Below are 14,509 nucleotides of genomic sequence, written 5' to 3' on the forward strand. Positions count from 1 at the left end.
GGACTGCTGTGACCTGTTGTGGGGCTGTGAACCACTGAGGGCTATGGCGGGACGAAACCTTTCCATCTTTTCTAGGTCCCCGATTTAAATACACAACTGCATTATTGGGATGATGTGTTAGATCTTGTGATAATTAAGACCTGAACTATTCAATTCAGTTAACATAGTCCGCAGCTCGTGGTCTTGCGGTAGCATTCTCGCTTCCCGCGCTCGGGGTCCCGGGTTCAATTCCTGGCGGGGACAGGGATTTTCTCTGCCTCATGATGACTGGGTGTTGTGTGTTCTTCATCATCATTTCATAATCATTGACTCGCAAGTCGCCGAAGTGGCGTCAACTAAAAAGGACTTGCAATACGGTGGCCAAACTTCCCCTCATGGGGCCTCCCGGCCAACAATGCCATACGATCATTTCATTTCAGTTAACAGAGAGGAAAAAATCAGTGACCATAAGGCTGTTTAACATCAATGACTCCAGGTATTGAAAGAAATGCTACAAAGAAAGGAAATATTTTTTCTTGACAAATATGACAGGAAACAGATTGCAGATTATTGAAGCAGCCAACAACAAATGACATGTATGCTGAGGATGACAAAACTCTTGGTATTATACAATTGCAGTGCTAGAAAGTTGTTATTGCAAAGAGTACTTCATCACAGATTTAAGCAAAGTCAAAGTGTGTTGACAAACAAAGTGTGAGCAAAGGCCAAAATAGCATAATGGGAGCAATATAAGCAGCATTCAAAGAATTAAATATTGAAATGTTGCCCATCAATTTGATGAAAAATCCTCAGTACATGAAATTGTTAAATGGATGTAAATCATCTTTTCACTCACTCATTGAACACAAGTAAAATATTATAGAGAAAGGGTTGAAATGCTGAAGTCAGGCTTCTCAAATTATTTCACTGCAGATCATAGTTCTGCTTTCAATTATTGCATGAATTCTGAAACGACTTACATTGAGGCAAATGACTACAGAATAGAAAATCAAATTGTAATTAACGCAGTAGAGAAGTACACCTGTATGAATCCCTACAGGTTACGAGCAGAATATTGTAGGTTATTAGAGCATAAACGTTTCCAAGTAATAGGAAAGAGGTACAGGCCATTGCCATTTTAAAAAGAGTTGTTGGATTGGTGCATGTAGTTGTAGATCTGCTGCTGTCATTTAGTGTCATATTTATGGAACATATTTTATGCTTGTGTTATGATGTTTTTGAAGAAAACGTATCTACAAACAAAGATCTTGTAAAACTCGGCTCACTCTGTCTGTCCATGGGATCCAAAGAGCCACAGATAATGATGCAAAGGTTGAGACTGGGTTCCTTGACTTGCAAAAGGCATTCAGTACTTTCTACACTGCTTTTTAGTATGAAATATGAGCCAATGGAAAATCAGACCAGCTTCACAACTGGATTAATAATTTCCTAGCAGATACAACTCATCATATTGTTCCTGATGGGGAAATACCACCATATGCAAAAGTTACTTTGGGTGTAGTTCAAAGGCTAGATACTACTGGAAGCTTGATGAGGCTGTTTGTGGATGATGTACCTTGGAAAGTTTCAGTACCAGAAAACTATAGCAAAATGCAGGAAGTTCTGCAAAGGATTGGCAGTGTGCAGAATGGCAGTGGACCCTCGATTTAAATAAATGTAACATATGGCACATAAACCATGTGGACAGTAAATCATTTAAAACAGTTGTGACAGTAAATACCAACATAATTAATTGTGGGTTGGGAAAAGTTGATGACAGACTGAGAGTAATTGAAGTAAATGTAAGAATGCAGTTCGTTTACAGAAGAAAGGATTTATACTTTTTTATCAGATGTTCATTTAATAAACTCGGAGAAGCTCATAAAGATCCAGTGGCATGTGCTACAAGAGAGACGTTGTGCATTACGGGGAGGTTCACTGTTAAAATATTGAGAGTGAATGTTCCAAGAAGAATAAGGCATCATATTAGTTCCTCCCACATACATCCCAAGAAATCACCATCATATGAAAGTCAGATAAATTAGAGTTCACACAGAATAATATTATGAGGAAAGCTGCTACTCACCATATAGTGAAGATGATGAGTCGCAGATAGGCACAACAAAAAGACTTTCACACTTAAAAGCTTTCGGCCAAAGGCCTTCGTCAACAATAGACACCTATACGCACGCACGCGCACACACACTCACACAAACTCTCACACACGATTGCAGTGTCAGGCAGCTGAAACCACTCTGTGAGCACCAGCGCCAGTGCATGATGGGAGTGGCGACTGGGTAAGGAGGAGGCTTGGGCAGGGAGGGAGAGGGATAGTATGGTGGGGATTGTGGACAGTGAAGTACTGCAGGTTAGGTGGGGAGGGCAGGGGAGAGGTAGGGAGGGGGGAGGGAAGTAATGGAAAAGGAGAGAAATAAATAAAAAGACTGGGTGTGGTGGTGAAATGACAGCTGTGTAGTGCTGGAATGGGAGCAGGAAGGGGTTAGGTGGGTGAGGACAGCGACTAAAGAAGGTTGAGGCCAGGAGGGTTACGAGAACATGGAGTGTATTGCAGGGAAAGTTCCCACCTGCGCAGTTCAGAAAAGCTGGTGTTGGTGGGAAGGATGCATATCACACAGGCTGTGAAGCAGTCATTGAAATGAAGGATATCCTGTTTGGCAGTGTATTCAGCAACATGTGGTCCACTTGTTTCTTGGCCACAGTTTGTCGGTGGACATTCATGCGGACAGACAGTTTGTTGGTTGTCATGCCTACATAGAATGCAGCACAGTGGTTGCAGCTTAGCTTGTAGAACACATGACTGATTTCACAGGTAGCTCTGTCTTTGATGGGGTAGGTGATGTTTGGATTGGAGTAGGTGGTGGTGGGAGGATGTATGGGACATGTCTTGCATCTAGGTCTATTACAGGGTATGATCCATGAGGTAAGGGGTTGGGAGCAGGGGTTGTGTAAGTATGGACGAGTATATTGTGTAGGTTCAGTGAATGGCAGAATACCACTGTGGGAAGAGTGGGAAGTTTAGTGGCCAGGACATTTCTCATTTCAGGGCATGACGAGAGGTAATCGAAACCCAGGTGGAGAATGTAATGCAGTTGCTCCAATCCTGGGTAGTACTGAGTTATGAGGGGAATGCTCCTCTGTGACTGGACGGTGAGACTCTGGGAGGTGATGGGAGACTGGAAAGATAAGGCATGGGAGATTTGTTTTACTGTCAGTGAAGGCTTCAATGAGACCCTCGGTATATTTCGAGAAGGACTGCTCGTCACTGCAGATGCGATGACCACTGGTGGCTAAGGGACTTCTTGGTGTGGAATGGGTGGCAACTGTCGAAGTGGAGGTATTGCTGGTGGTTAGTTAGTTTGATATGGACAGAGTTACTGATGTAGCCATCTTCGAGGTGGAGGTCAATGTCTGGATAAGTGGCTTGTTGGTTTGAGTAGGACCAGGTGAAGCAAATGAGAGAGAAGTTGTTGAGGTTTGGGAGGAATGTGGATAGGGTGTCCTCACCTTCAATCCAGATAGCAAAGGTGTCATCAGAGAATCTGAACCAGGTGAGGGGTTTAGGATTGTGGGTTTTTAAGGAGGATTCCTGTAGATGGTCCACGAATAGGTTGGTATAGGAAGGTGCCATGCAGGTGCCCATAGTCGTATCCTGGGTTTGTTTGTAGGTAATGCCTTCAAAGGAGAAGTAATTGTGGGTGAGAATATAGGAGTGCGGGTAGTGGCAGGGGTGAGTAGAGATTGGATTGGATTTGGATTGTTTGGGGGAGGAGACCAGACAGCGAGGTCATCGGTCTCATTGGATTAGGGAAGGACAGGGAAGGAACCCGGCCGTGCCCTTTCAAAGGAACCTTCCCGGCATTTGCCTGGAGCGATTTAGGGAAATCATGGAAAACCTAAATAGGGTGGCCGGACACGGGATTGAACCGTCGTCCTCCTGAATGCGAGTCCAGTGTGCTAGCCACTGCGCCACCTCGCTCGGTGAGTAGAGAGATGGATACCAGGGGACAGGTTCTGGGATGGGCCCTGAGATTTGAATAGTGACTGTAGATCCTGCTGGGTTACTGGAATGGGGTCACTGTGGCAAGGTTCATCGGTGAAAATATCTGACAGCTGGCGAAGTCTGTCCGCCAGGTAATCCTTGCATTTCAGAACAACAGTAGTATAGCCCTTAGCCGCAGGTAGGATTATAAGATTGGGATCAGTTTTTAGATGGTGGACTGCGGTTCTTTCTGTGGATGAAAGGTTAGTCTGCATGTTTAGGAATTTGGGGAATGATGGTGAGGCAAGGTTTGAGGTTAAGAAATTCTGGAAAGTTAACAGGGGGTGGTTTGGGGGTAGTGGAGGTGGATCATGGTTGGATAGACGAGTGAACTGAGTTAGGCAAGGTTCAGTATTGGTTTTTGGTTGAGGCTGATGGGTAGGGTTGGTGGTGAAAAAGTGATTCCACTATAGGGACCGGGAGAAGAAGAGAAGGTTTTTAACTAGTCCTGCGTGAATGAATTTGGGAGTGGGGCTGGTAGAGTTGGTGGCGAAGAAGTTTTTCCACAGTAGGGACCGGGAGAATGAGAGAAGGTCCTTAACAAGTTCTGCATGATTGAATTTGGGAGTGGGACTAAAGGTGAGGCCTTTGGAAAGGACTGATATTTCTGTGGGGCTAAGGCTTCTGGAGGAAAAGTTAATGACTGTGTTGCAGATCTGTTTAAGTTCTGGATTCTGTGTGGTGGTGGGAGGGAGTTTTGGAGGGAGGGGTAAGTGTAGTAGGTCTGCAAGACAGGGTTTGTCAGCTATGAGGGGCGTGGGGGAGGTTTGGAGGTTGTTGTAGAGGTGGTGGACAGTGGTACTCCAAGGTGGGAGTAGGAAATGAGCAGGCTGGAGAGCTTTTTGAGGTGGCATCATGCATGTTACTCAAGTTCCTGCAGGGCAAGAGTTTCGATGTGTGTTATGGGTTCCAGGAATTTGGGATTCCGTAGCAGGAGAATCTTGCAGATGGAGAGAAGGTACTGCAAGGAGGTTTGGCCTTGGTTGATATCGTTTTGCAGGACAATGTTAGTGAGGGCTAAGGATTGGCGGAATTTGAACAGGCGGAGATCATTGTGAAAGGAGGGGTGGCAGCCAGAGGTGGGTAATTTGATGGTAAGGTCATTAGGAAGGATTCCATGAGACAAGCAACAATGCAGGAACAGGATGTGGGACTGGTATCTGGCTAGGGATAAGGAGACTTTTCTGTATTGACACAGATCTAGGTCCCCCATTTGCTTCACGTGTTCCTACTCAAGCCAGTGAATCACCTCTCTAGACATTGATCCCCACCTCGAAGACGGCTACATCAGTACCTCCATCCATATCAAACCTACTAACCACCAGCAACACCTCCACTTTGACAGCTGCCACCCATTCCAGACCAAGAAGTCCCTTCCGTACAGCCTAGCCATCCATGGTCGTCGCATCTGCAGTGGCGAGCAGTCCTTCTCGAAATATACCGAGGGTCTCATTGAAGCCTTCACTGACAGTAGTTATCCTCCTGACCTTGTACAAAAACAAATCTCCCTTGCCTTATCTTTCCAGTCTCCCACCACCTCCCAGAGTCTCACCATCCGGCCACAGAGGAGCATTCCCCTCGTAACTCAGTACTACCAAGGATTGGAGCAACTGCATTACATTCTCCACCTGGGTTTTGATTACCTCTCGTCATGCCCTGAAATGAGAAATGTCCTGCCAACTGTCCTTCTCACCCCTCCCACAGTGGTTTTCTGCCGTTCACCGAACCTACACGATATACTCTTCCATCCTTAAGGCGGGTCCACACTGAGCGTGCCGCACCGCGCAAAACGGCCTTGCGCGGTTCTGCGCGCTCAGTGTGGACGGCGAACCACGCTGCGCCGCATCGTGCTGCGCCGCGCAGTTTTCCAGCGGTTGTCGGTACATCAAAGGAAGTGGCGCGATTGCGCGTGCTCAATTTTGACGGGGCTTCGGCTTGCTCCATCTTCAGACCATGCGCGCGCTCCAAGTGGAACACAGTGCACGCCTCAGAGCGGCGCGGTGGGGTGCGGACGGCGCACTCCCTTCTGTTACAGCTGTGCGCGGGATGCAGCAGCACGGCGTGGCGCGCTCAGTGTGGACCCGTCTTTACACAACTCCTGCTCCCAATCCCTTACCTCACGGCTCATACCCCTGTAATAGGCCTAGATGCAAGACGTGTCCCATACATCCTCCCACCACCACCTACTCCAATCCAGTCACTAACATCACCTATCCCATCAAAGGCGGGGCTACCTGTGAAACGAGTCGTATAGTCTACAAGCTAAGCTGCAAACACTGTGCTGCATTCTGTCCTCGCCCATCTAGCCCCTTCCCTGCTCCCATTCCAGCACTACACAGCTGTCATTCCACCACCACACCCAGTCTTTTTATTTATTTCTCTCATTTTCCGCTACTTCTCTCCCCCCTCCCTACCTCTCCCCTCCCCTCCGCCTAACCTGCAGCACTTCACTGTCCACCATCCCCACCATACTATCTCTCTCCCTCCCCGCCCCAGCTTCCTCCTTAACCAGTCGCCATTCCCATCATGCACTGGTGCTGCTACTCGCAGAGTGGTTTCAGCTGCCTGACACTGCAGTCGTGTGTGTGAGTTGTGTTTGCATGAGTGTGTGTACATGCGTGTGTGTGTGTGTCTATTGTTGATGAAGGCATTTGGCCGAAAGCTTCAAATGTGAAAGTCTTTTTGTTGTGCCTATGTGTGACTCGGCATCTTCACTATATGGTGAGTAGCAACTTTCCTTCTCGTACATTCCATCCTGGATTTTCCAGAGCTCATACAGTTGTTTACTGACAGTTGTTCTTACCATGGACCACTTGAAAATAGATTGGGAAAAGATTGTAGGATTGTGTTTCTGAAAATTCCCACTGCCTTACTCCTTATGATGCTTTTGAGTATATGTGTAGGTGGATATGTACCTGTGGATGTTAGTTTTCTCTAAAATTTTGAAATTGCCTTTATGGTCATGCTTATGAGTTTGTAAATCCATAACTTTCGTACTTGTTTTCATTTTGGATCCTGAGTTTAATCTTACCACAGAATTAAATGCTTCAATGATAAATCTGATATCAGAGATGCTGCTTGTCGTCTTTGCTGCTTTAAGTATAGTCACTAGGTGGGTGCATTATCTGGCTTATATAAATATTTACAATATTTATTGAGATAATAAACCCCAAAATTCAAAAGAGTTGTGATAGAGCAGTGGACTTGCATTCTGGAGGAGAAGGATTCCAATCACTGTCTGGCCGCACACATTTAGACATCTGTTTTTTCCTTAAATCATGTAAAGTGGATAATTAGTTTGTTAATTTGGAAACATCAAACCAGATTTCCTGCCCTATCTTTGTCCAGTTTGCGTTTGTGATCCTTCTCTAATGACCTTATTGGTAAGGGACCATTATTACTTAATCTTGCTTTCTTTCTCCATTCAGAATTGGTAGAGTTATTTCATTGCTTTAGCATATACTTAGCTACAAATTCTGTAGACAACATGACTCAGCCATAATGTACCAATATTGTTGCAGCTGCTACAAGTTATATAAGTGTGTAGTTTATGAGCAAATGGTCAGGTTGAATTGATGGCTTCCATTAAATTGTGCCCAAGGGCCAAGTTGATCTGTTGCTGTCTTAACATTTTGTGATTGATTTTGATGGCCTATATCATTTGGGTCTCTTTTCCGATCCCATCTCTTCTGAATTGTACTGGTGAGAACACTCTTTGCAACACACAGTTCATTCTTGCAGTCAACCAGACCCCAGTCACTGCAAGTCTTTGTAATCCATTTGACACTTTTCCTGAGAAACAATCTCTGCTACTTCCAAATTATCAATGTAAGTGTAGACCAGATGTGGCTTGAATTCAAAGAAATAGTATCGACAGCAGTTAATAAATTAACTAACGATGGAGCCTGTCTCCCGTGGTACACAAAATGGGTCAGAACACTGTTGCAGAATGGAAAAAGAATGCAAAATTTAAATGAACTCAAAATATCCTAGATTGGCGACCCTGTACAGAAGTTCGAAATTTAGTGCAGACTTAAATGCATGATGCTTATAGTGAAACATTGTCTTGAAACCTGGCAGAAAATGCTGTATGTTAGGCTGTTTGCAGATGATGCTGTCGTTTATCATCTTGTTAAGTCACCAGAAGATCAAAACAAGGATGCAGAAGGATTTAGGAAAGAATCTGTATGGTGTGAAAATTCGCAGTTGACCCCAAGTAATGGAAAGTATGAGGTCATCCACATGAGTGCTAAAGGGAATCCAATAAACTTCAATTACACAATAAATCAGTCAAATATAAAGGCCATAAGTTCAACTAAATTACAATTACCAACAACTTAAATTGGAAAGAAGGCTTAGAAAATGTAACAGATCTACTAAAAAGACTGGCTACACTACACATGTCTGTCTTCTTTTGGAGTACTGCTGTGCGGTCTGGGATGCTTACCAGATAAGATTAATGGAGTACATCAAGAAAGTTCAAAGAAGAGCAGCACATTTTGTATTATCATGAAATAGGAGAGAGGGTCTCACTGACATGATAACAGGATCTGAGGTGAGGTGAACATAATTAAAACAAAGTCATTTTTCATTGTGGTGGACTTTTCTCATGAAATTTGAATCACTAATTTCTCTTTTAAATGCGAAAATATTTTGTTGAGGCTGACTTACATAGGGAGAAATGATCATCACAATAAAATAAGGGAAATAAGAGCTCAAACAGAAAGATATAGGCGTTAGTTTTTTAAATGTGCTGTTCGAGATTGGAATAATAGAGAATTGTTGTGAAGGTGGTATGATGAACCCTCTGCTGGGCACTTAAGTGTGATTTGTGGAGTATCCATGTAGATGTACTTCTACCCTCCTCCTCCATCACATTCTTCTGCCCCATGGTGGCCTCACACTCCCATGTTTCTCCCCCATTCCACTTTAACTCACCCATGTATTCCTTTATTTATTCTCTCTTACTCTGGTTCTTCTATATCCTTTTGCATTTTAGTGCATTTTTTCTGATGACCGCCCTGCCCCGCGCGCACACACACACGTTGCCCTTGGTTCGCTGCATAGGTGCATGTGAATGGATGCTCTGCACCAGTACTACCTCTCATGACTAACTCTGTTCTTCCCTCTTCCAGCTCTGTGTCTTTCCCATGTTGTCCCAATCTGCAAAATATATGAAATGTGTTTTCCATCTTTGAATGTATAAAATTTGTTGGTTCTTAACAAATATGTAGTACATTAGTTCTACGTAATTGCAATTCTTTATCAGGAGGCAACAATTTTACTTATTTAGATATATTTTCCTGTTTCAGAACGTAGCCCAAAACCTTTCCTGTTGCTCAATCCTGAAGTGCGTCGGTTGAGTACAAGAAGCTCTGATGACAATGTTCAACTAGTTTCAAAGAATGACGAGTATGAAAGACGCTCTGATATGGACATAACCCCTAATTTACCGCTCCTATTAGCAAAGCGATCATCATAATGTTACAAGTGCATCATATGTTCATTAATTAGAATAGTTTTAATACCCACTAGTCATTAATCGAATAATCGAAGCCCATTCTCTGATACATTGATTTACATTGACATTTTGTTAATGTTTTCTGTAATTAATGTACGTATTTTATATTGTACCTGTGAGTAATTATTCACCAAAATGTGACCATTAACTATGAACAGTTGTGTTATCTTACCTTAGGATCCTGTTGCATATGTGTGCTCCCTCTTTTTTTTTAAATATGTAATTACTGTATAGGTAGTTTCTTTATCATTGTTAGTGATCTCAATATTTATAAAAGATAGTGAGCATAATACCAATGAATGAGCATCTGAACGATGTGCTCCACTGTGTTGGATTCTAGTCATATATTACATGACTGTAGGTTTCCTAAAACCAAAACTATATTCACAGTCATATTTGAACCACCCTTAAAATTTACATAATTATTTCATGATCTGGGGAAGGGGGGTGGTGGGAAGAAATAAGAGACTGTATATTTATACTTAATACAGTTTTAAGGGCAGTTTGTATTGAAGTATTGGTTAATTTCTTTTTTAAGACAGTTGTTAGTTGTATCATTTACTTAGAACCACTATTTTTTTTTTTTTTTTGAATGTGGAATAATGTTGGATTTCCTTTCCTGTTCATGGTGTATTACAGTTGTCCTCCGCATATACTTTAGCGAAGACAGTTTCATTTGTCCTTATTTTTGCAATATATCACACACACACACACACACACACACACACACACACACACACACACATTATTATTATTATTATTATTTCATCTGGGGTACATTTGTACTCTGATTTTTCCTTTTCTTCTCTCACTTTGTACTTTGTATAATTCATTTGTTCAGATACTGAGAATACAAATGAAGCACTGCTATTCTTCTCTGTTGCTGTACCAGTGTTCCACACCACCAAATTTGTTACTTAATCCATTGATCTTGCACCTCACTTTTCCTATTTTTAATGTAATCACATATACATACTTTTTTAAAATTTGTCTTCCTTCATAAAATGCTTTAGTTATCTTTGACCTGAGTGTGGATGTGTACTAAGAATCATTATTTAGTTTCATTTTACTTCTTTAAAAATGGTATTGGAGCTTTTGTTAATCTGAAACTCTGCAGAATCTTTGACCTACAGAGTTGACATGTTAACAAAAATTCCATTCCTCCCATCATGTGTCAGTGACTCCCAATAGCTTTCCTTATCGCCATTTTGTCCTTCATTGTTGAAACTATTGGCCAAGTGTGTATTCCAGTGTACGCCACAGATTTATTTTTGTTATTAAAATAATATATGAATCATGAGCTTTGTTGAAAATTGAGTTAGGTGGTATGATAGCATCAGATTAAGCTTATTGCCCTGAAAGCTTCAAAATATCACCATACTTTGCTTGATTCCAAATAGTTTGTTGTTGACTTAACTACTTTTTGACCTACATCCCATGTCACATACACCCTGCACAGTAACTAATATACTAGGAGAAAAATGTTGAATTGTGTGCTCACTTGTTCAGTCATGTTAAAGTTAGATGGATAGGTAGAATCACTTAAACTTGAGCTGAAGGAATATTTGTGAATTACTATAATTGAGAATGTATGGTTATACTTGACAGCACAAAACGGCCAACAGGAAGTGTGGTCGTCAGAAAAATGTGATCCTAGAGATTAATAATAATTAAGAACATTGACTTATAAGATGTATAGTTCACAGAAGCTCACAATGATTCGGCAAGGATTCTGGAAATGTGAAATTATTGCATGTTTTATGTGTTGTTGTTGAATTAATTTGGATTTTAAATTTGTCATATTGTGTGGTAGTGGGCTTGCAATGTTCCAAAGGGGAAAGGTTCATTATTGGCTGTTCTTATAGATTGTTCAAAACTGTTATGAACCAGTTGTTAAGCAAAGCCCTTGTTTCTGTGAAACGTTTGTTTTAATGCTGACCACTGATGTCGTTCAAAGCAGGATTCAATTTCAGATCTGCTCTGGAAAAGTTTCTGTTTTTACTAAATTGGTTGTGACAAGTTGCTTATGGCCTTTGCGTTTTGTATGCCATATTATTTCTCTCCTGTTTTCAGTTCCAAATGATAATTTGAGCAGACACACATTTTTGAGATATTGAAACATTGATACTGTGAAAATATTTTTTTGAAAATTGCCAGTGATGTTTGAATTGCAACATCCTCACAGTTTGTAGTAGATTTTAAGGAATAGTAGTGCCTTCTGAAAGCTGCTTATACGAAATATTTGGAGCTTAGCAACAACTATTCTCTGTATTACAGCATGTTATTTACAGAACTGATATTCAGTGTGTGTGTGTATGTTCACAATAAAACATAAATTCAGATTTATTACTCCTAAGATGAATCAGTGCTGGCTACATTTAGAGATTTACTGGTGTTTGAGATAGTATATAAAAGTTATCTGTGGATTGCAATACTGAAGATTCCATAAATTCAGTTGTTAGACCTGTTGAATCTCAGAAAGATATAAAATGTAACTTGAGAAGTGTTTGAAGTGTCAGTGACAAAATTTCACTCTTTATGGAAACTCTAGATTTTTAAAGGGTTTTGAAATGGGGGATGCTTGTTCATATATTATATGGATGTTTGTAGGGTACATAGTTTAGTACAAGCTATTCAGTAATCAGTCATTACAAGCAGAAGATTGGTGTTAATACTTATTACAGTGTTAAAAAAATTTAGCTTATGCAGCTCATAACAGTCCATGTTTTTACCAGTACGAGATCAGGTGACTTCCATTATATTTCCATTGTGGTTTGTACCCTTTATGCTTGGGATAAGGAAGGATCATCTGTGCAAGAACTGAATTACCCCCTTGATACTTTAGCCGAAAATGGATTCCATTGATGCTTTTTAAGAGAGTGAAGTTCAGTTACTGGAAGATTGTCAGGGTACCATTTCCTTTCATGGTGTGCTTAGGATTTGCATTAATCAGGCACCCTTTCCTCCCTTTCCTTGTCTCTCTCTACTTTATTTATGAGTACAGTGGCCTACATGTATCTTTCAGGAAGAAAAATTTGGTTTCTTTATTATCGTTTATCCTCAATAATGGAAATCATTGTAGCAGAAGTAACTTAAAAATGATGATGTGAGGCTGGCCTGGACTTCTGTGTTTTTGTCAGCTATGGAATTGAGTTACTTTGTAAGTAACAGCAGACATGGCTGGTTGTTGAAAGCAGATAATACACCTTCCTCTGTGTGTACTATCTGGAAGTAATAATCACAGCTTCCTTCCTTCTCCAAAGTGTATTACAAGGCTGTAACTTCTTTTTCTCAAGATTCAACTGCTATTGTCTCTTCAGAAATTATAAGTGAGAGAATTTAATTATAGTTTTTCAGTGCCTGGCGAAACTGCCAAAAAAAAAAAAGGAAGGTCCTGTAGCATGTTGTTTTTCAGTGTCAGTGATGTCTTTTTAAAAAGGCAACTAGCAGAAGTTGCTTTCAGTTAGCACACAGAGTTTGCATTTAATTTTATTAAATAAAGAAGTTTTTATATTTTTATGAAGTGTGTTAATGTTACAGTTTAGAATTTACAAATTCTGAATGGGTGCTATTATAAAATGTAATAATTAAATTAATCTTTTCAGTGAAAAACATACTAAGAAAGGAAGCATAACTAGAAGTTCAGCAACTTTATAATGGTGGCATGTGTACAGAATCACATGCTTTCATCTTATAGAATGTATAACAAAGAAAACATTTAAGATTTAGAATATCGACTTTTTTATTAGTTTTTGAGGTAATATTATTGCCTCCAGTGTTTTATAAGGAAGAAGTGTTGAACTGTGTGCTTCCCTTTTCCCTTATGATATTGTCTTTGTGAATGTCCTGGGTGTCCATTGCATTCCAAGCTGTAATGTGCTGACAATGATTTTAGTTGGGTGAGATTATCTGTTTTATTAATTTTTTATTTTTTGTATGTATAATAAAGTGGCATCAGATATCATACTTCCTCTTTAACAATATGAGAGTGAAATGTGATATTTTTTCTGATATAGATGCTGAAGTTCTTCTGTCTACAAATATTAATCTGAAACTAGTTGTAAAACAGAAGTTAAAGACAAGTGTAATACCTGTGGCGCTCCATTAGTTTTGGATTTGGTATGCTTCTCAGTGTAGTATTTGTGAAGCAGTGAAGGAGCTGCAAATCATAAATTATTATAGGTTGTTACTATTTAATGAACAGCTCTTACATTGTAAGTTTCTATGCTATATGTTTCTGTGTACAGACTTCAGAGATGTTATTTATCTGTTGAGTTGGCTCTCAATTGTTTGTCATGTGATTTGTTGCTTGGAGTGTGTGTGTCTGAAATGCTGCAGTCAAACTTTTATAGAACTAGATTGAGAAGAGTGTTTTTTCCTGTGATAAAAAAGTAAGAAAATTATTTTCTGGATAATTACTAAATGAGTGTCTTTACTTCTTCAACTTCAAGTGGTACTGTTGTGCTGATTTTATAAACACTTTGACAAGTGTGTTAAATTATGCATTGTTAAATAATGTTTAATACTCACATGTTTATATTTGCCAAAATTCTCCAAAGGGAGAAAGGATGCAAAATGTTTGTTTCAGATTCTTGTACTGTACAGTTTCAGTGATATATTATCAATGTATAATAATGCAGTACAAACTTATTATGATTTTGTTAGAGCACAAAACAAGATTGCTGAATAAATGCTTCCAAATATTCTACAATAAAAGTCCACAAATATTTGTGTGTTGTTGCACTATAATTGGATTGTCAAATTGATTTGATATGCACACATCAACCCTTCCATGTATTAAGAGTATTGATGACATGATTACTATTGAAATGTTTATCATAAGAAAGATGAAATACATTTTTTACTTCCCATTGTACATTAACATAAGTAAAAAGTGGTTTCAGTCGAGGATAATGAAGTGCTGAAACCATGTGCTGTATCCACGAATG

The 14,509-nt window shown here is 40.3% G+C and overlaps 1 protein-coding gene across 2 annotated transcripts in view; it reads left to right on the forward strand.

Annotated features, from left to right (window-relative positions):
- Positions 1–14,296, forward strand: part of LOC124614026 — an 80,776-nt gene extending 66,480 nt beyond the window's left edge. Inside the window, exon 7 of one of the 2 annotated variants that reach the window (XM_047142844.1) lies at positions 13,166–14,296. In XM_047142844.1, coding sequence (XP_046998800.1) covers positions 13,166–13,194 — 29 coding nt within the window. In that variant the 3' untranslated portion in view covers positions 13,195–14,296. Of the gene's footprint in view, positions 1–9,351; positions 12,646–13,165 lie in introns of those variants that run through there. The other variant, XM_047142843.1, reaches the window with a different exon arrangement.
- The last annotated feature ends 213 nt before the right edge of the window (positions 14,297–14,509 follow it).

The sequence above is a fragment of the Schistocerca americana genome, chromosome 4 (genome assembly GCF_021461395.2).
Source record: "Schistocerca americana isolate TAMUIC-IGC-003095 chromosome 4, iqSchAmer2.1, whole genome shotgun sequence".
NCBI lineage: Eukaryota > Metazoa > Arthropoda > Insecta > Orthoptera > Acrididae > Schistocerca > Schistocerca americana.